This window comes from Pleurodeles waltl, chromosome 5, assembly GCF_031143425.1.
Source record: "Pleurodeles waltl isolate 20211129_DDA chromosome 5, aPleWal1.hap1.20221129, whole genome shotgun sequence".
Lineage (NCBI taxonomy): Eukaryota > Metazoa > Chordata > Amphibia > Caudata > Salamandridae > Pleurodeles > Pleurodeles waltl.
The window spans coordinates 577117564-577141421 of NC_090444.1; the positions used below are offsets into that span (position 1 = coordinate 577117564).

General features: G+C 43.7%; 1 protein-coding gene across 2 annotated transcripts in view; it reads right to left on the minus strand.

Moving 5' to 3' along the window:
• XPO1 (exportin 1) overlaps positions 1-8459 on the minus strand; it is a 717353-nt gene extending 708894 nt beyond the window's left edge. The window contains exons 1-2 of one of the 2 annotated variants that reach the window (XM_069234402.1): positions 8167-8459; positions 1677-1808 (exon numbers count right to left, since the gene is read on the minus strand). In XM_069234402.1, the coding sequence (XP_069090503.1) occupies positions 1677-1802 (126 nt within the window). In that variant the 5' untranslated portion in view covers positions 1803-1808; positions 8167-8459. Of the gene's footprint in view, positions 1-1676; positions 1809-8138 lie in introns of both variants that reach the window. The other variant, XM_069234401.1, reaches the window with a different exon arrangement.
• Positions 8460-23858: the final 15399 nt, after the last annotated feature.

Sequence of the window (23858 nt, forward strand, 5' to 3'; positions counted from 1 at the left end):
GAGAAACGCAATACAGAACAAAGCCAAGCGTTATATGGATCACAATTTTAAGCAAAAGTAGACACTTATGTAATGAAGGTAATGGTTATCAGTATGTGTCGAGGTCCTGGTTCTCAAGAGCATACCATGCTGGCATTAATAGGGGTTTGCGTGGTGCAGCAATTCTAATCTACAAAAATAAAAACTGCACTAGAGCTAAATTACACAAAGACTGATAGATTTGACCGAAATGTGGTTGCTGGGTTATTGTACGGTTCTCCTGATACACTGGTGTCTAGTTGCCCCACGGACAACTCAATCATCCTTGGGAAACCTCCATCATATACTTGCCTACCCACCTGGTCTTACTGTGGTGGGTGGCATCTTTGTCTTAACGGTGATCTTGACAAAGCTGGCTCACTCTAGGGCCCATCTGCCCTGCCATTTTTTTTAACACTCTACATCTTACCTACATCAGGATTCACATTAATACAGAGGCAACAGATATACATGCCTATCAGAAGTACACAAATCATTCTCCTGCCTAGACTACTGCTTTACCCCCACTGCCCAAGCTACACTGCACCTCCACAATGAGAACACATGCAAGATTACGCCCCAATCAAGATCCAAATAGCACGCACTAACCCAAGTAGTTCTTATGTCTGGAAGCTAAGCAGCTGGTGGTTCACAACTAGAATTCCTCACCATACTTAAAGGGAATTGCACTGTATTTCTTGGCTGCAGGCGAAGCCCAAAAATTATGCTCTTTCGTAAAAGCATGCATTCTTAACTACCCACTCCGCTTGCCAAGTTCAGCCCTCACTTCTATAACCAGGTATTTGCTGATCTTTAATTGGCACGGCAAACCGCCCAGAAAGAACTTTCACAAAATGTTGTAAATCTATTTACAATGATCTTGCCAGAAAGGATCCCCGATTTTATTACTTGATGGCAAATTTAATCATCAATAGAGGGATATAGAGCCTGGCTGACGATCCTGCACTCCGTGAGTAATTATGGGCAATTTAGAACAAACATCTGTTAAATTACACCAGTACAGATTAAATCACCCTCGGCCACTTGCACAGTTCTACATTTCTGGAACAGAGCCCTTAAACTGTCTAACTGAAAAGAAATTAACAGTAAAAAGTCTCTCCGATCGATGTCAATAAAAAGGTACAGTAAAGGGAGCACCACTTAAAACGTGAGCTGAATTCAACACCACTTAGAATCATAGAGACCTTATTCTCAGTAGATTGTCCACAAGAAAATACAAGCAACTGGGCCAATTTTAGGCTACCACTAAGAAGCAATCGAACATCTGAGATCAAATCACTACATTGGAAGGCGATAGCACCTTATGGGTTTCTTTGTAGCTCTTAATTTTAACTCCCAAGTGTTACTCATTTTGATACTATCACTTCTTTAAACGTCACAGCATACTTCCACAGATGGCCGGCCATTACAACCGTTAACACTAGGAGACTCACATCAGTGGATAAAGAGATGGACAGGTTCCAGTGCGAAAAACTACCCTGTATATGAGTATGTGAAGTAGACCACGCCATAACACACACACAAGACACCTGGCAAATAATGAAAAACATGAAAACAAATTTTGATTTTATTTTGTGAACTTTCAGCATTTGCAGTAAGTTAGCTTCATGTAACAAACAAAAAGGGGTTTAACTTACCTGTGCACCTTCTCCATGGTATAGGCAATTCACAACATTATCCAAAAGATTGATGTCTAACTTTTGGCTGAAGTCCAGCAGCTGACGCGCTGCATGGTCCGCTAACATGGTCATAATTGCTGGCATAGATTACTGCAAGACAAATTTTAACAATTTTTCATTTCAAATATCCAACTGTGCTTAAGAAAGTATTATTCTACAATTCAATTTCGTTTATCAACTTGCACATGTATAAGAAGGTTCAATCAAATGTTATATGGAGCACTTCATATTTTCCAATGGGTTTCTTCCCACGTTTGCAGTTCTTTGGAGCCCCTATTGTAACACCATCATTAATGTATAGAAACAATGTTAATCTAGACAGGGGTGCCAAACTGCAGCAGGTAACAATTATATTGGAGAAAGCCCCTCAAGTGAAGAGAAGTGTAGGAAGCTGGCTCAGTTTATGATGTACATACATGGTGTGGCACCCGATACTGAGTCCAGGCAAGAGGTATCCAGATATCAGAAGCTCTCTAGGGGTAGCTGAGGCAAGCAGCTAAAGCTTGTCCAGGAGGAATGTAAAGTACTTGGAATACCACAGTAGTCAAGACAATAACTCACAACCATATGTGGTGTGAAAATAAAGGATGCTTTTTACAGCACTTATACTAAAAATATGATGGTATATCTCCCTTTGGAAATATTACATACAATAACTACCAGAAATAGCGTAGAAATATAGAGGGCCCTAGGGAATGCCAAATCATACACTAAAAAAGTGGAATTTTAAAGAGTAACCCCCACCAAGGCAAGTGTGGTGGTTAGCTAGGGGGTGGGGCAGTTAGGAAGACTAGAGTTAAATAAAGTAAGCGACATCAGCAACCAGGAGTAAGTCAGTTATCCACCCAGTTGTCCCATAGGCTAACAGAGAGTAGTGGTTGGAATTTGTGGAATTCAGGGCCCTTCCCAGTGGACCACGAGGAAACCAACAGGCAGGAGGATGGATGGAGAGTGTCAATATCACAAGATGCCCACAAGACAGGAGTACATACACCAGGGACCTGTATACAGAGGAGAGAAGGGACTCTGAAGACTGTGGATGCCTCAGATTGTCCAGCTGCTGTTGCGACCCTCTGGAACACAAGGATGGATTCTGGACACAGAGGACCTGCAAAGGAAGGGGACAGATTCCAGCACCATTGAAGGTGCCCACGTAGTGCAGGTAGCAATCCCCACCCTTCTAAAGATTAAATCCTTTCAAGTTGGTGGAAGAAGTCCAACTGCGTGGTCCAGGAATTGCAGAATATCCCAGGAGTCGCCTATGTGCCTACCAGCCAGGTCACCACCAAGCACTGACAAGTGCAATCAGAAGCAGAAGGGGAGTTTGCAAAGTTTTGGGGACCAGCAAGGTCCAGAAGACTACCTCAGGCGCCAGACATAGGGAGTCACGAAGAGACCTTATCAGCCTAGCAAAATAGAAGTCTCACGTTGCAGGACAGGAGCTGATCTTCTGTTTGCAGAGTGCTGAAGGCCATGGTTTCTTGGACCCTGAAGAATTCCTGAAGGAAGAGTCAACAAGCCTTTGCAAGTGCAACAGTTGCGGTGCACAGGGGTGCCAGTCCAGTGGCAGGAGCAAGGGGCTACAGTCTCCCAACCTGGACAGAAGACAACCAGCACAGAGAGGATGCCACAGACTCAGCACCTGTGAAGCACAGTCTTTGGATCTCCAGGGACAGCAAACCCCACCAACAGGTCGAAGTTGCCTTGAGGTGCCTGCGATTGCAGGGGGTGGGGTGATTCTTTCACTTCAAGGATGATTCCATTGTGCTTCCTGGGGCAAACAGGTTTTGTGACCCTGGAGGCTGCACCACCTTGGATGTTGCAGAATTCTTGCAGGATCCAGAGAAACAATGTTGCAATGGGAGCCTTCCCACCAGAAGCAGACTTGTTCCGTTCCAGAGGTCAGGAGCATATGTCTTGCAGAGAGTTCCTTGTAGAGTCTTGCTTATCGGATCTGAGGACACACCCGCAAAAGGAGCTGTTAACTCTAAAAAAGGGCTGGTCGCTCTCTGCAGTGACCCACCTATCATAGGGGGGTCAGGGACGTTACCTACCAGGCCTAACAATTCAGGTGCTCCCAGGGGCCTCTGCACATCTTATTTACAAGATGGCAGTATCAAGCAGCCACCTGGCAGAGCTCTGTGCATCTCCACAGGGGAGAAGCTGGACAGGGGGTCAGTCACTCCCCTGTCCTTTCTGTGGTTACGCGCCAGAGCGGTAAACCATGGGTTCCTGAAGAAAGGCACAAAATGTGACCTTCAAAGGAGTCTGGTGATGCTCTGAGGCCACTCCACCCCAGCCCATAGACACCTATTACACAGGGAGAGAAGGTCATTCCTCTACCTTGCCGGAAATCCTTTGTTCTGTTCCTCCGGCCTGAGCCAGTCTCACCAGCAGCAGGACAAAAAAAAAGTGCCTGGGGTCAGCAGCAGCATGGGCTGGTAGCGAGACCCCATAAGGCTGCAAAGGCCGAACCTGGGGGAACCCCCAGATTACATGGTATCATGCAGCTAACACTGGAATCTGTGTAGTTGCATGATTCCAACATGTTTGATATCAGATATGCCTAGGTTCTGAGTAGCCATTATGTAACTGGACCACTCATTTTGACCAGTGTCCACTAAATACTGTAAGATGGCTTCCTCGCCCTTAAGAGTCCAGGAATTGGCCTGGGGTCTGTAGGGATACCCTTCTCATGCAGGGGTAACCTCACACTTGGAGAGATGCACCCTGTCCTTGGGCTCAAGGGCCTGACACAGGGGTGACATAGGGTCCAAGTGCAGTGATAAGGTTTGGCAATGAACTTTCACGCAGGCTGCAATGGCAGGCCTACAGTTACAGTTTGCATGTGCTCCTATGGGTGGCATAATACACGCTGCAGTCCACAGAGGACCCCTGGAGTACCAATTCCATGGGTATCTAGGTATCACTTACTAGGGGCTTACTTGGGTGCACCAGTATGCCAACTGTAGGGGGTGAAAAGTAACCAACTAAATTTAGGTGAGAGAGCACAGTCACGAGGGTCCGGCTTAGCAGGATCCCAGTGAACTATAGTGCTATCACACTGACATCAGGCAAAAAGTGAATGTGACTATGCCAGAAAGATGACACTTTCCTACAAGAAGCATTCGGATAATTTTACTGTAGAAAATGTGATGTATTTATTATTTTAAAAATATATATATATCATGCTTCTACCTCCGCCCAGAGCAGGCTTTGTTTCTGGCCTCAGAGAGCACAAATGCCCTCAACCCATGGGGTTAGAAACTTGTCTGCTAGTGGCAGGCTGGCACAGAGCAGCCAGTCCTACACTAGAAGATTGGCTAAAATACAGCAGGCATATCTAAGATGCCCTCTGTGTGCTTTTTAGAATAAATCTGACACTGGCATCAGTGTGGGTTTATTGTGGTGAGAAGTTTGATACCAAACTTCCCAGTATTCAGTGAAGCCATTATAGAAGTGTGGCATTCGCAATGACAATCTCCCATACCATATACTCAATATGGCCACACTGTACTTACAATGTCTAAGAATGGACTCACACTGTAGGGGCATATTGTTCCTGCAGCTATGCCCTTACCTGTAGGTATAGTGCACCCTACCGTAGGGGAGGAAGGCCGGCTAGAGAGGTGACTTACCTATGCCACAAGCAGTGTTTTGTGGGCATGGCACTCTGAGGGGTGGTGCCATGTTGACTTGGCCCTTTTCTCACCACCAACATACACAATCTGCAATGGCAGTGTGCATGTGTTTAGGCGAGGGGTCTCTTAGGGTGGCACAACATGCTGCAGCCTTTAGGGACCCTCCCTAGTCACAGGGCCCTTGGTAACACTGGTACCTTTTACTATGGACTTAACTTTTCAGACACTTGCCCGTCTCACAGATCCGGGTTAAATCCATTGTGTCGCGCCACTGGATTCAAGCTAGTCTGAATGATGGATACTGTGAAACCGGTCCCAGGATCCTTGTTTCTGGTCCATGTGGGACCTGGGATGGCAGTATGGGATGGACTGTTCTCAGGGGGTTCAGGGTCAAGACTGATATGCATATGGCTGAGTCCAAAATGGGGTGACAAGCACAACAGCAGTGGATTAAACCCAGATCTGTGACTAGGGGTGAGTGTCTGGAAACATTTAACATTCCACCTATCAATTTATTTTGATTTTCCTATGTGCGCTGCTAGTGGTAAAAGTATGCCCAGACGTGGGTCCCTTGCTCACTGTGCCGCTGCATTCAAGCTAGCCTGGCTGATATGGGGTGATACCCATAAACCGGTCCCAGGATACTTATTTCCGGACCAAGGAGGAGCTGGCTTGGCAATTCATGCTAGACTGTTCGCAGGGGAAGCAGGTCAAGACTGATCTGCATGGCTGGGTCCAAACTGGGGTGAAGTGGTGAGCAAAGTAACAATGGGTTAAACCCAGGCCTGTTACTGGGGGTTGAGTGTTTGAAAAGTTTCATAACTCCATCATTTAGAGAACACATTGAAGCCTGGATTAGCAATGTCCACCCAAGCTAAATTACCTCTCTGATGAACAAAAAATTCAAAAATGAAAAACATTTTTTTTAACTAAGGTATTGCTTTAAAGTGTAAAAACCACACAATGTTGAAAGGGCAGACTTAACATCTTGGGGCACTGATTTATTGTCTTATTCGGTGATGGCAAATTTGATTTGCTATACTAAAAACATAAGAAAATGCATTAAGAGCATGTATGCTAGAATCTGCTGCAACAGTCACTGCTCTTTAACGGATGCTTAGTGGATACCTCATAGTATGCATAAAGAATTATTTATATTCGTAAGCATACAGAAACTCGTGAACCACATGTTCAGTATAAACAGTGTGGCAAGATAACGCTCTTCCATTATTAGCATGAACGAGCAACAATGAATACACACTGTAGGTGGGCTCATACAACTTAAGAGGAGCCTTTAAGTTACTGGAGATACTTCTCAGAGGAGAAACGCTCATCACCAGAGTGCACTCAAAGACAATGTCTGACAGAGCGAAGCAGTCACCGAACACTTCCACAAAAGGTGTGTAGTGGGAATCTTATTTCATGAATTATTCTTCTGTGACCAGTTTTGCCACGTGTATGCGCATTCACTTCTAAAGAATCGGTAGTGGTCTCCTGATCCTGATGAATGGAAAGCTATCAAAGCTCGACATTAGGACAATGTCGTCAGCACACACAAGCACAGGGACCGAACAACTGGCGTATCAGCCGACAGGGGGCAATCAACACCATTTATAAACTATGGTTGTGACTGGGTTATTTTTAATTCTCTAAGGGCCATATGTACGAAAGCTTTTTCCCATAGACACAGAATGGGTAAAATCCTTTCGTACATCTGGCCCTAAGTTACTTATTAAAAGAACTGGAAGAGAAAAAATAATTATGCCAAATTAAACTAGGATTTACCTGGAGAAACAGGTGTCGCATAAGACTTGCGAAATTCTGTCAAAAAAAAACCATCACCTAGGTTCTAGAATCAGTGCATCAAACTCCAGGAAAGCCTAGTTACCTCGAAGTAGCAGACATTACTTGCACGAAGGCCGTAAGTTCCAGCGTCCAATGCCTCTAGAGCCCGCATAAAAAATATCTAGCGGTGCCTACTTTTGTGCAACTAAATAAACGAATGCTTTATTCACCAGTTCTTGCTTACGACTAAGGATCGGTCTCGTTTACAAATCCAGAAATCAACGTACGCATACAGAGATAGCAACAAAGCCCAGAGGACGGTCCAAGAACTGAAACAACAGTAGTACGAGCATTTGCTGCACGACAAGCAGAGACAGCCGCGCAGTGCTTAAGTTTTCAACATGTGTTCGCCGCCCCCGGCCCCACCCCCCACACTCGCACAGCACTTGTGGGAGTAAAGTTCAGAGTTGAAGGGATTTCCTGTTTAGCGGTGCCGCAAAATCCACGATGCCTGAGGGGGCGTGACAGCAACCAAGAGGGTGCAAGAGCACATTACCGCGCAGCATTGGCATCTCGCGCCGTCAGGGCCGCGATACCGCCCTCCCCGTGCGCATGGCCCCGCCCCTCCAGGCACGTGACGCCCTGCACCAACACACTCGTCCACTTCTGGAAATTTCCACTACACAACTCATCCTCTTCTCCGTCCCTGCCTAACCGGGCACCTTAAAATCAACGCTAACCTCACAGCACCTGCAGGGACACGCTGACACCAGCACTTCACCGCCTAAAAATACTACCAAAGGAACTCCAAAGCAACACTCAACACTGACAACTGTCAAACCTCCCGCGTGTCTTCCATTCAAAAACAAGACCTACCAATGTGACGCTACTACACATCCCTTATCAGGCACCCAAGGCTCCCCCTTAGCCATCTGACCAGGCACTGCCTGCCAAGTTTCCGACACACTCCTCAAGCTCCAGAGACTGCACCCACCTCTTCACTCACACTGGTGGGTTCTTACCAGCGGCAGTGGTTCCGGCGCGGTCTCTAAGCGGAGGCTGTGCCTCTCCTATCCGGGCGTGGTATGCGGCGGGCTCGGATTGTGTGAGGTTGGGCGGCGTGTTTCTCTCAGTTACGGTGCTTCTCTTAGATTGGATGTTGTTTAACTGGGCCTGTTAGCGGGTGTTGCGCTGCGTTACAAGCGGTGGGGCACTGGGGGGAGTGCGGGAGGCGCTGCTTCCCCTCCTAATGCTACAAACTAGGAACCGGCTGAAACCGGTTCAGACTGGGAGATTCCATCTCGGTTTAGTTTTCAGCCCATGGCGCCGCCGAGCGTTTGGAACCAGGGCCACACCCCTCGCCAGCATCCATTGGTGGACTGCGGTTAGGACGCACGCCCCCTGCATGGCAATTGGCCCTACAGATTGTCGCTCGCGTTCGAGTCTCGTACGCTCCCTCCAAAAACGGTCCCGCCCCCCTGTAGTTTTTACCCCCCTTCGTATAAACGATGGCAGGGCAGAGTACAAGAAAGGGGAGTGCCGCTATTTGCTACCCATTCTGTCAATCTACATATGTTCTTGGTGGCTGTGGTAACGGGCGAAGCCCACCCCCTGCCAAGTACGTCATCTACCTAAGTCTTAGAAATAGGGATAACAGATGTGTATTTGGCAGTGAACATAGAGAAAGTACAAGAAAGAAACGCACTGCTAAAGCTTCCGAAGTCGGCAGCCATGTTGAAGTATGGGCTTAAAGTCGTTTGAACCCCAATTATTAACCTTCCATAGAAAAATGGGACGCCAACAAAAGTCTGCATGCTATTGTCAAGACAGTTTATTTTTTTTAGCCATTGACACGACCCATAAAATAACATTTAACACAGGCTTAATCGAGTTTAAGTTACACATTCAGTAATTGCCCTGGTCAGCGAGAGCTACATTCAGCTTTCTTCGCTGCTTCAGTAACGACTGCCATGTGCGTCTTGTTCGCCATATCTATCCATTCCTAGCTTAATGTGTCACTGGCACTCTCGCGCCACTTTCAGTAACTAAGCCCCTCGTTAATTGGCCAAGCGCCGTGAGGACGTACGTGGGCACGTGACCCTGCTGCTTAGTGACAGTGAAAACACTGCAGTAGTAATGGCTACCTTCGTGTGAGGCTGGTGCATGAGCAGAGACAACAGTAGGCATGGCTTCTTTTACTGCGTGATTTTTTTTATTCTATATTGTTGGAAGTTTTTTTTTTTTTATATATCTCAATCTTCAGATGTAATAAACAAATAACCCCTGCCAGTGGATGTATGAACCTTTGTTCGTGGACAATGCGATGTAAGGAGCAATCCAGCTGCATGAAATAAATCAAAAGACTTTCTTTCCAATCAATAAAGAATATTTGTGTATATTAAAGGGTTTTATTTTGAATCCTTCAAGTCTTTAATCATTAGGTACTAAACTTTTGATTGTATTTATTGTGCGATTTTATATAGCGCAGACATGGCCCAAAGACATCAGAGTATTTTACAACACAGAATACAGGGTCACAGCGGGTTACAGGAATGGTAGTTAAACTCGTATGTTAACATCAGTGGGTTTGTACAGGAGTTACTCTGAGAGACAGATGCAACAATTGGGCATATGGCATACACAGTTAAAGCATTAAAAGTTAACATCCATAAATCGATATTTCATTATAAAATTGAACAGGCCCAGGACAAGACTCAGGTCACATACACCAAGCCACCAGTCTCTATAGACATCACTTTGGGATCTCCCTAGACTGAAGGACCACCACCAACGTGGCTCTTGCAGTATCTATTGATTTACTGAGGGAACAAAGAGTCTGATATAGGTCTTGGCAGAGGGGAATTCTCCATCACAAACGTGATAGATATCCCGTCTGCCTAATAATGATCCTATGATATCCTCTTGAAATGGTAATAAGGCGGAAGGGATATTTGTCACGTTTTTGACAAAGTATTCCCTCCGCCGAGACCTAAATCAGTCCCAGAGTGTGTTGATTTAGCACTAAGAGCCCAGTAGCTCCAAAATCCTTTGATATTATAGAGATAAGAATAGATACAACCCCCTCCTTGCAAACTATCTCAAATTTAAAATAGAAATATTGGCTGTCAAATCGATTCTTAATGCACAAGGTTGTGCAGGTTTCAAAAATTCAGAGATTGGGAATAGTTTTTTTTCAATATTCCATGAATCTCCACTCTCCTATTTATAACACTATCAAATGACATATTGGATATTTATTTTAAACATATGAAAACAGTACAGAACCTCTTGATTTTTCCTCCCTTGAAAAGCCTCTGACTAATAATGAAATACTTACTGCACTTAAAAAACTCCTCACAAACAAAAGTACCTGGTTCTGATGGGTTTACAGTAGAAATTTGTACACATGTTTTAAATGCTTCTAAGGGATCCTTCACAAAAGCAATGACATGCCTTATATTGATGAAAGGAAGAAATTCCCACATTGGCCAACATTCTAGACCACTATCTCTTATAGATAGTGACTGTAAACTATGTGGTAAGGCCCTTGCACTGGGATTGGAAAAGTATTTTGCTCACTATAATTGGGCTAGAACAAACAGGTTTTGTATAAGGTCGCAATATAGAAGATAACTCTTGTACTTTTCTTAATATTATTATTAATGATGCTTCTAATCTAAGACACTTTATGACTGCCCTTTCTTTAAATGCTGGAAAAAACATTTGACAGAGTTAACTGGCAATTTCTGAGGAACGCTTTATTATGGCATGGATGTGGCCCTAAATTTCTAGTCTTAATATATTTATTGTATTCTGCTCTTTCAATGTTTGTTAACGCTACACAGTCTGCCTATTTTCCTTTACAGAGAAGTATTAGACAAGGTTGTCTCTTATGACTTCCCATCTTTACTTTAGCATTCAAGTTTGTCACGCAAGTTGTTAGAAATTGGGTTTCTGGATGGCAGAGGAATGCAGCCTGTCCAGGCAGGAACCACAGTCCTAGTCAGAGTAAGTTACAAACACTCCCTAAATTAACCTGTGCTCACTCACTGGTAACATGGCACCGAGCAGTAAGGCTTAACTTTAGAGGCAATGCGTAACGTTTTTGTGCAACACTACAAACACTAGTGGTTCTTTTTTTTTTTTAGGGGAGTGGTTATGACAACACCAAAAATTAAAACACATACAGTATTTTGGAACATGGTAGCAACATCAGATGTGCGCGATCATCCACCAACTTGACAGCACATTTTTGGACTGTGCAACACCACGAAGATGACCTGAGATCTGAGGTCATTGAACAACCTACCACTTATGGGAATTAGACAACAGTTTTTAGACAACAACAAAGTAGATTTTCAGTCTTAAAGCCAATTTCACAGGTCTGAAAGATGAAATCCTGTGGACGTCATTACAATCATGTCCAGTGTCACTAAATGCACTTTCGAGATCTATAATGCATATGTTATCTTAGCGATGACTCCAAACTATACACCATTGACACTGTCTCTTATGACTTCCCATCTTTACTTTAGCATTCAAACCATTTTTTATCCAACTCATATGTTCTCTAAATTTCACTGGGTTTGATATTAAAGATCATCATACAAATCTCACAGCTTATGCTGATGACATTTTATTTTTTATGCTATCAACCATATAGTTTTTTTTTATTAACTTAACAGATATACACAAGTCTCTCAGTATAACTCAGTATATCTAAAACTAAAGTTTTACCCCTTAAGAAGTTCTGTGGTAAAGAGTCCTTTTGTCACGCAAGTTGTTAGAAATTGGGTTTCTGGATGGCAGAGGAATGCAGCCTGTCCAGGCAGGAACCACAGTCCTAGTCAGAGTAAGTTACAAACACTCCCTAAATTAACCTGTGCTCACTCACTGGTAACATGGCACAGAGCAGTAAGGCTTAACTTTAGAGGCAATGCGTAACGTTTTTGTGCAACACTACAAACACTAAAGCAGTGAAAACACCACACAATAAGAAATGACACCTAATTAGAAAAACAGAGCTTAATTAAATAAATAAAACAAGACCAAAAGAACCAAAATCCAGTTTGTAGAACCGGAGGTATGAATTTTAAAACATTATACTGAAGAATAGAGCTTTGAAGCAAAAAGCACCAACCAATGATACCTGATCGTGCTGGACTGTGACAAAGTCAAAAGTTCAGGCGAACTACAATTGGCCCGCTGCAAAGTACCTTAGTCACGTCATTGTCAAAGATGAGCTGCAGGGTGCAGTTGAGGCAATGTTTGGTCACTGGACCACAAGGAAAGGCAATACGCCGGTTCAGAGTCATGCAATGGCATTGATGGAGTCGATCCTCCCAGCAGCTGCTATGCAGCTAGAATAAAGAGATGCAACAGTTCTGAGACCTTGCATCGACAACGATGCAAGGATTATGCTGGAGAAGCACTTCAAACCCACTTCCAAGGGTCCAGGACTGGGTTGGCACCACTTGGTAGGGCAGACTCTCCTTCTCTGACATTTCTGCAAAGTTTGATATACCAGTGCAACACTATCCCAGATATTCTATACTGAAGGACATTCTTCACTCCACACTGCATGCTATATTATTGTCTGCTAAACACAATTGTTCGCATACAAGTTTGATCCCTTAGGACACTGTGTATGCAAAAGATTCTGTAGGAAACTACATAATTCTTTGGGCTCTACAAGACCAAAATTCAATATTGAGTGTTGTTGGGAAACAGAATTGGGTTGTTCATGGATTATACATTTTTGGGACAAAATATGGTTGAAATCACATTCTACTGCACATTTTGCTAGTTTGTTAGAGACTCATGTTGTCTTCTTTAACCAGATAAATTATCCTTCAGACAAATTATCTGAATTTGTCTTGGTGTATCAAGAGACTTGGTGGAGATTTGATAGTCTTGATGTGTTATACATACATATATTTGCTACTTGTTCCAAAGTTATTGCATTTTGGAAAGAAGTATAGTTTAAAATTATTGTATTCACTATAGTGTTATCACTCTTTTCTTTACAAAAATATTTTGGTTGGAGTACATGTTATCATGTCACAACATGTATTGCTGGTAAAACTGGTTGATTTATTAATTGCATTTTCCTTCCAGGTTATTACTTCTAATTTTAAAATGAAAGAAAATGTTTCAATTCAAGTATGGTTGAATCTAATGTGTCAAAATAATAGATTAGGCACATATAATTTGAAGTCCGTTCCATTGGCCACAAAACATGAACAATTATGGCTACCAGTGATCAATAACATATGTAAGCAAAACTCTTAATTTAGTTCTTCGTTTATATATTTTCTTAATAGGTATTTGTTATTCATATTGATTTATTCCTTCTTAGTTAAAGAAATGTTTTGTATATTCCGTTTAGCATCTATCATATGTATTTACTTGGATGCCTTTTCCACGTTCTTGCCAATTTTTATCTTTTACCTTTTTCTTCTCTTTTTTTACCTCATTTTTTCCTTTCTTTTCTTTCTTCCTCCCCTTTAAATCTAATACTATATATTTCCCTATTTCAGATATGTTGATGCTACCTTCCTATTCTCAACAAACCACATTGACATAGTTAATGTTCCTACTTGGATTTTATATTGTTCTTTGTGTACAGTTTCTATATGGCTCTAGCTGTAGTATATGATTTAATAAATAAATTGATCTTAAAATAATGTTTACAGTAGTGACATTTCCCATGGTGTGGGGTTTGCCAGTTTTTAGAGAAATACAATTCATATGTGGTGAAATGCTGCACAGACCGAACTTCATAGGTATTCAAATATATTGTAATGCATCCTCTCATATTTGTGCTCTGGATCGGTGCGGGCCAAGGAATAAAGACACTCCTGGCCCATCATCTTTATATTGAGGATGCAGAAAAGGGCAGAATCAGGCACAGATGTGACACTGCTTCTAATTCACAAAGAAATAAATCACTGTATGTATGTGAGGTGAGTGAAGACGTCTCTGCTACACATGGTTGGCCTGCATCCCGCCCATCATATTTTCTTGGCTTTATGGATTATAGACAGTGGTTCTTTTTTTTTTTTTAGGGGAGTGGTTATGACAACACCAAAAATTAAAACACATATTTTGGAACATGGTAGCAACATCAGATGTGCGCGATCATCCACCAACTTGACAGCACATTTTTGGACTGTGCAACACCACGAAGATGACCTGAGGTCATTGAACAACCTACCACTTATGGGAATTAGTCAACAGTTTTTAGACAACAACAAAGTAGATTTTCAGTCTTAAAGCCAATTTCACAGGTCTGAAAGATGAAATCCTGTGGACGTCATTACAATCATGTCCAGTGTCACTAAATGCACTTTCGAGATCTATAATGCATATGTTATCTTAGCGATGACTCCAAACTATACACCATTGACACTGTATCTATGTCCCTGATACTATAGTTGCCCACATTGTTCTCACTACTTTGACCTTCAAAAGGCATATTGAGACTGAGATGGTTGTAACTCATTTACCACATAAGCAATTCTGTTTTCGAAAGTAGTGGCCTATACATCTGTAGGTGTCTGTAATGAGTCAGCTCGCGCTATAAAGCCTTTCTCGCTTATTCATTTTATCACTACTGGAAATAGTCTCCAGTTAAAACTCCTAATCATTTCCAACCTGCGTTGTGGTTGTCACAGTACAACCGTAGATTGTGTCTTACGAACTTAGGACATTTCCCTTTGGTTCTCCTTTGTCGGCTGTGCAGCAACTATCGTATTACTCGAAATACACAAATATACCACCCTTCTTTTTTAAAAAAATCACTCTGGCCCCATAAACTACAATTCCCAGGTACCCTCTGACTTCCGGGTTAGTGAGCTGTCAAAAACACACATGTATTACAAAAAAAAACAGATCTACCAATACAGATACTACTCCTACGCCCCGGAAGATGGCAAACTTTAGGATAACATAGGCACATCACAAACCTTTTTTAATGTTTTACCGTTTCTTTATCCTCGACTGCATGCTCAACTGTGCCATTTTCGGACAATATGGCACTTTTATAAGTCATGTAGGGGCTCTGAACGTATTACCGTCCTAACTTGACTATGTCCATCTTGAACTTTATTACTGCCTGTCTGCAGCGTAACAATTCTTTCATGTGTATAGTTTTCCGCACCAGACGGTCTATTGAGTGAATATGTTCTTAGGCACGAGCCTGGGTTTTAAATAACGTCTGCACACAGTAGTTGTATTTGTGTACGAGTACCATGGGGGAATTCATTGTTTGGGCTGGAGAGTGTGGCGGCTTTGTCTATGACTCATCTATTTTTGTGATTACACATTTGTAACTTACAAATATGTCCGTATTTATCAAATTACAATTCATATGTGTATTTCTGCTCGCTCTGTGCCAACACACGTTTTTGCGAGCAACATGATTTAGCATTTAAATTTGCTGACCATTATACCCTCCACCTGAGCCGTTCACACCCCCATTGTAGCCAGATACTGCCTCCCACCCAGGCAAGGAGCAGCCCATAATTTGAAGACCCATGGCAAGAACCGAATATGCACAAAATTGACAATCTCACTGAAGATTTATACAAAAACATTTTTATTAGAATTTTATATTCATAAAATGTTGTAAACGTATTTCTACCATTAAAAGCCACAAACTATGTATATTCTAGATATGACATGAGTTCAAATTCACCAATTATTTACATCCCGTAGCATTATTATATTAATATTATGCTTAAAGTTATTAAACACCTGTGTTTAATTGCGATTTTGTTTTTAATAGTCGACACGGTGTTTCAGTGCCAAAAGTACTTCAGCACCATCATCCTCAGGACAAGCACATAATCTCTCTCCCCCCTCTCAATTTTCTAAAGTGGTAAAAGGGAATAATACGTACACATTTCTATACATTTTTTAAAAAAATGGGCAGATTATCATGCTACTACCTCAGGTGTACTGCCCAAAATGTGTTAAACATTTTAAAATACAATTTAGTACCCTGTATTTTACAAATATAGGCTACAGTGTACTTTCCATTTTTAACATATTGAAATATTCAGTAAAATTTCTATGGATACCACATTAACAGCTACAAATTGTCACGCTACTTAAAAACCATTGTAGAAATATATAGAAAATTATAAATACATTTCTTTACCTTTTAACACGTTAATAAAGTGTATTAGGTAGGGAACAGCAATAAACCTCCTACTTACCTAGATCTAAGAACCCTAACCCAGAATGCAATGAAACGTAGATAAAATGTTCTGAAAATGACATGGCTGTCTTTTACCTTTGGTAAACACCACAATCCTTTAGCCGGTCAGATACTGCCTTATCATGAAGTTTACCACAGCACAATATATAACTAAATATTTTAAAAAATATAAATGTAACACTACTTGCACTATTCACACATACTACCAAAAATTACCATTTAGTGTAACATGTTCTTCTTTGATGATGTGGCCATGATGGTGGTGGTTTTGACCTCATTATGAGATGGGGAAATGCTGTAGTCTCGATGATAAATGAATGGGTAAATGGGTGACCGGTATTGACTGGTGCATGAGGACTAAGAAACCGGTGTACTAGGCAAGGGGATGCCCCTAAAAATGTAATAACATCTGTGGCCGAGGACAAACGGCGGAGGACACATGCATATGAAACTCTTGGGGGAGCCTTGGCAGAGGGTGTGGACTATATTTGACTCCTCTATAAACTAATCCTTTATGCGACATTCCACTTCACCACACTCCGCTCTACGCATCAACACCACTACACTGTACACTGTTACACTCTACACCACTCCATTTTATGACACTCCAATGTACTTCAGTACACTGTTTGCTCTTCCACTCTACACTACTGCACTGTAGGCTATCCCACTGTACGCAACTCCACTCTTCGCTTTTCAACTCTATGCCACTCCACTGTACGCCACTTCAGTCTATACCACTGCACTTTATGCTATTTCTTTATAGGCCACTGCACGTTATGCCACTCCACTGTACGTCACTGTAGGAAAGTAGCCACTTCCTAGCTTGGTTACCCCCACTTTTGGCCTGTTTGTCAGTGTGTTTGACTGTGTCTACTGGGATCCTGCTAACCAGGACCCCAGTAGTTATGCTCGCTCCCTTAAATTTAGTTGTTGGTTACTGTTATCACAGTATTTCACTCACAATTGGCACACTGGTGCCCCATTATAAGTCCATAGTATATGGTACCTAGTTTACCAGGGCATTGGTGTTCCAGGGGATCCCTGTGGGCTGCAGCATATATTTTGCCACCCATAGGGAGCCCATGCAAAGTCTTCTGCACTTCTGCTATTGCAGCCTGCTTGAAAAGGTGCAAGCACCCTTTCACTGCCATTTTTCACTACACCAGGTCACTTATAAGTCACCCTTATGGTAGGCCTGCTAGTCCAGAGGGCAGGGTGCAAAGAACCTTTGTGTGAGGGCCCCCCTGCACTAGCAGAGGTGCCTCCATGAACTCCAGGCCCATGTTCACAGACTTCGTGAGTGCAGGGATGCCATTTTACGCGTGTAATGGACATAGGTCACTACCTATGTCCAGCTACATAATGGTAACTCCGAACATAGGCATGTTTGATATCAAACATGTTGGAATCATACCCCAAGGCTTTTGCAAGCGTTGGTTGTATGATTCCATCCATTCTGGGGGCTCCTTAGAGGGCCCCCAGAATTGCCGTTACAGTCTTCTGAGGGTTTCCAGGCAGTCTAAGCTGCTGCCACCTCCCAGACAGGTTTCTGCCCTCCTGTTGCTTGAGAAGCTCGAGCCCAGGAAGGCAGAACAAACGATTTCCTTTGGGAGAGGGGTGTTACACCCTCTTCTTTTGGAAATAGGTGTTACAGGCTTGGGAGGGGTAGCCTCCCTAAGCCATTGGAAATGCTTTGAAGGGCACATTTGATGCCCTCCTTGCATAAACCAGTCTACCAGGTTCAGGGACCCCCAGTCCCTGCTTTTGCATGAAACTGGACAAAGGAAAGGGGAGTGACCACTTCCCTGTCCATCACCACCCCAGGGGTGGTACTCAGAGCTCCTCCAGAGGGTTCCTGGGTTTTGCCATCTTGGATTCAAGGTTGGCAGGGAACTCTGGGAGCATCTGAGTGGCCAGTGACAGCAGGTGACGTCAGAGCCCCCTCCTGATAGAAGGCCACCTAGCTAGGTGACCAATCCCCCTTTCAGGGCTACTTAGGGTATCTCCTTTGGGTGGTTCCTCGGATTCGGATTGCAAGACTCCAGTAGGAATCCTCTGCATCCTCCACTCCGACTTCTGGCTGAGGAAACGGAATCTTGTCTCTTCAGGACCCTGCAAGCTGCAACAAACAAGCAAGACGCCTCCTGCAACATTGTATCTCCTGCTCCTTCCAGCAACCGCAACATATCCCCAGTCGAGCATCCTCTGAGGACAAGTCCATCTTCAGCCTGCATCAGAAGGAAGAAGGAATCTCCCTTGGGGTGAAGAAATCTCTCCCCTGCTTCTGCAGGCACCAACTGCGACGACGACTGGCTGCGTGGATCCCCTCTCCTGCTGAGCTGCGTGGATCCTGCATCACAAGTGGCAGACTGAAGTGGTACTGATGGTCCTCTCTTCCAACTTTCCAACTTTGGTGGAGGTAAGACCTTGTCTCCCTACACAAGACAGTACCCCCATGCCCAACATCCTTTGCAGCTGCCAAGGCTTGTTGGCATCCTTCCTCCAAGATCTTTGTGCATCTTGAAGCTCCGGCCCCCAGCACCCTATCCTGCGACGTACAGCTCCCTGAGTGGGTCTCCGGCAGCGTGGGAGCCTTTGTCGTGGTGCTGCGTGGGCCTCTTCTGTAATTTTCTTGTCCCTGTCCTGTGGGACTCCTGTGTGCGATGCCTGGTCTTCTGTGGGCTCCCAGTGTCGCTGAAGGACCCCTCTGACTCCTCCTCCTGGGTAGAGTCCACCTGGTCCCCGGCAGCACCATTTTCCACTAATTGCAAGCTTTGCATGTGCCAAGGTTTGTTAGCAGGCTCCGATGGCGCAAACCCAACTGTAAACCTCCATCCGGTGTGGAACATCACTTGCACCCGCTAAGAACCCCACTTCGCCTTCTTGGGTGCAGTGCTGACTCTTCACCGGTGGTTCACCTTTTGCACCTTCATCCGGGTTAGCAGGGGTTCCTGCTCTTCCTGGACTCTTCTGTGCATCTTGGACTTGGTCCCCTTCTTCCACAGGTCTTCTTGTCCAGTAATCCACTGTTGGTGTCTTGCAGTCTCTTCTGGGTTTTGCATAATACTTCTTTTCTTCTCTGTGTGTGATCTGGGAAACGTGCTGTGATTTACTCCTGCTTTCCTGGGTGGGTTGTGGCACTTACCTTTGGGCTTTTCTAGTACTCCCAGCTCCTCTCTACACACTACACTTGCCTAGGTGGGGGACCGACTTTCACATTCCACTTTCTTAGTATATGGTTTGTGCTCCCCTAGGCCCATTTCTAACTATTTTTATTTTCACTAATTGCACTGTTTTCTAACTGTTTTTATGCCTATTTCTGCATACTAGTGTATATAATTTCTGCATTACTTCCCTCCTAAGGGACTATAGTCTCTATTGTATTTTTGGTATTCGTGTCACCAAAATAAAGTACCTTTATTTTTGTCACACTGTGTGTTTTATTTCAGGTGTGTGAGTACTGTGTGACTACAGTGGTATTGCATGAGGTTTGCATGTCTCCTAGATAAGCCTTGGCTGCTCATTCACAGCTACCTCTAGAGAGCCTGGCTGCTAGACACTGCCTACACTACACTAATAAGGGATAATTGGACCTGGTATAAGGTGTAAGTGCCATAGGTACCACTACACACCAGGCCAGCTTCCTACAGTCACTCTACTATACGGTACTCTACTCCACGACAATCTACCGTACATCACTCCATTGTACGACACTACAATCTAAGCCAGTCCCCTCTACCGTACTACATTCTATGGTGTTCCACTGTACGGCATTACACTCTATGCCACTTTACTCTACAATATTCCAGTATATGCCACTTCACTCTGTCACTACACTGTACACCAGTAACATTCAACATTATTCCACTCTACACCATTCCACTGTACATTACTCCACTGTATGCCACCTCACTCTATGACACTCCACTCTATAGCACTACTCTCAACGTTGTTTAACTGTATGACACTCCTCTCTACAACACTCCACTCTACACCACTCCACAGTACATTATTACATTGTACACTCCTGTCTTCCCCACTACACTGTACCCCACTTTGCTCCACAAGGCTCCGCTCTACGTTATTCCACTCTACAACACCCCACTCTACACCACTCCACTCTACGCTACTCCCCTGTATACCACTCCACTCCAGACCCATACACTCTACACCACTATAGGTGACTCCTCTATAAGCTAATCTATTGTATGCCATTCCACTTTACCACACTCCACTCTAGCCACTCCATTCTCCACCACTACACTGTACACTATTACATTCTACATCACACCATTTTATGACACCCCAGTGTATGCCAGTACACTGTTTGCTCTTCCACTCTACGCTACTGCACTGTAGGCTATCCCACTGAATGCAACTCCACTCTACGTTATTCCACTCTATGCCACTCCACACTATGCCACTTCAGTCTACACCACTGCACTTTATGCTATTTCTTTATAGGCCACCGCACTTTATGCCACTGCACTGTATGCCACTTTACTATACAGCACTCTACTCCGTGACAATCAACTGAACATCACTCAATTCTACAACACTACTATCTACGCCAGTCCACTCTACTCTACTCTATGGTGTTCCACTCTACGGCATTCCACTCTATGCCACTTTACTCTACAATATTCCAGTATATGCCACTTCACTCCATGTCACTACACTGTATGCCAGTAACACTCAACAATATTCCAATCTCCACCATTCCACTGCACGTTACTCCACTGTACGCCACCCCACTCTATGACACTCCACTCTACAGCACTGCACTCAGCACTGCTTAACTGTATGCCACTCCTCTCTACAACACTCTACTTCACACCACTCTACAGTACATTATTACATTGTACACCTCTACTGTCTACCCTACTACACTGTAGCCCGCTCTACTCTACAACACTCCACTCTACGTTATTCCACTCTACTGCACTCCACTTAATGCCACTCCACTGTACACTCAATTCTATGTTATTCCATTGTACGCCACTACACTGTAACTCACTCCACTCTGTGCCACTCCACTTAATGCTAGTCCACTCTTCCCTACTACAGTCTACCCTATTCCACTGTACAACACTCCATTCCATGCTAGTGTACCTTAGGCTACTCCATTATAAGCCACTCCACTCTGTCACTGAACTGTATGCTCGTAACACTCAATGTTATTCTACTCTACACCACTCAACTGTATGCTACTCCACTGTATGCCACTCCATTGTACTCCCCTCAAGACCAGTACACTCTACGCCACTCCACTGTATGCCTCTCCACTATGGGTGACTCCTCTATAAGCTAATCCATTGTACACCGTTCCACTTTACCCCACTCCACTCTACCCCCACTACACTGTACACTATTAGACTCTACACCACTTCATTTTATGACGCTCCAGTATACGCCAGTACACTGTTGCTCTTCCACTCTACGCTACTGCACTGTAGGCTGTCCCACTGTACGCAGCTCCACTCTACGCTATTCCACTCTATGCCACTCCACTGAACGCCACCTCAGTCCATGCCACTGCACTTTATGCTATTTCTTTACAGGCCACTGTACTTTATGTCACTACACTGTATGCCACGCTATTATACTCGCCCCAACTCCATGACAATCCAGTGTACATCAATCCATTCTACAAGACTACAATCTACGCCAGTCCACTCTACCGTATTACACGTTATGGTGTTCCACTCTATGCCACTTTACAATATTCCACTATATGCCACTTCACTCTATGTCACTACACTGTATGCCAGTAACACTCAACAATATTCCACTCCGCACCATTCCACTGAACGTTACTCCACTGTATGCCACCCCACTCTATTACACTCCACTCTGCGGCACTACACTCAACTTTGTTTAATTGTATGCCACTCCTTTCGCTACAACACTCCTCTCTAAACCACTCCACAGTACGTTATTACATTGTACACCACTACTGCCTACCCCACTACACTGTGTCCTGCTCTATTCTACAACACTCCATTCTACATTATTACACTCTACAGCACTCCACTCTATGCCACTCCACTTTACTCCACTCCACTATTCTCCACTCGATTCTATGTTATTCCATTGTATGCCACTACACTGTAACTCACTCCACTCTACGCCACTCCACTTAATGCCAGTTCACTCTACCCAACTACACTCTACCCTATTCCACTGTACAACACTCTATTCTACACCACTCTACTCTAGGCTATTCCACTACAAGCCACTCCACTCTGTCACTATACTGTTCTCTAGTAACACTCAATGTTATTCCACTCTACACCACTCAACTGTATGCTACTCCACTGTATGCCACTCCATTGTACTCCACTTCAGACCAGTACACTCTACGCCATTCCACTGTATGCCTCTCCACTATAGGTGACGCCTCTAAAAGCTAATCTATTGTATGGTTTTCCATTTACCCCACTCCACTCTATGCCACTACACTGTACACTATTAGATTCTACACCACTCCATTTTATGACACTCCAGTGTAAACCAGTAGACTGTTTGCTCTTCCACTCTACGCTACTGCGCTGTAGGCTGTACCCCTGTATGCAGTTCCACTCTGTGCCACTCCACTGTACGCCACCTCAGTCTACAACTCCACTGTACGCCACCTCACTCTACACCACTGCACTTTATGCTATTTCTTTATAGGCCACTGCACTTTATGCCATTACACTGTATTCCACTCTACTCCACGACAATCTGCTGTACATCACTCCATTCTACAACACTACAATCTACGCCAGTCCACTCTACTGTATTACACTCTATGGTGTTCCACTCTATGGCATTCCACTCTATGCCACTTTACTCTACAATATTCCAGTACATGCCACTTCACTCTATGTAACTACACTGTATGCCAGTAACACTCATGTAGGAAGTTGGCTCTGTATGTGCTATTTCAAAGTAAGGAATAGCATGCACAGAGTCCAAGGGTTCCCCTTAGAGGTAAAATAGTGGTAAAAATAGATAATACTAATGCTCTATTTTGTGGTAGTGTGGTCGAGCAGTAGGCTTATCCAAGGTGTAGTGTTAAGCATTTGTTGCACATACACATAGACAATAAATGAGGTACACACACTCAGAGACAAATCCAGCCAATAGGTTTTTATATAGAAAAATATCTTTTCTTAGTTTATTTTAAGAACCACAGGTTCAAATTCTACATGTAATATCTCATTCGAAAGGTATTGCAGGTAAGTACTTTAGGAACTTCAAATCATCAAAATTGCATGTATACTTTTCAAGTTATTCACAAATAGCTGTTTTAAAAGTGGACACTTAGTGCAATTTTCACAGTTCCTAGGGGAGGTAAGTATTTGTTAGGTTAACCAGGTAAGTAAGACACTTACAGGGCTTAGTTCTTGGTCCAAGGTAGCCCACCGTTGGGGGTTCAGAGCAACCCCAAAGTTACCACACCAGCAGCTCAGGGCCGGTCAGGTGCGGAGTTCAAAGTGGTGC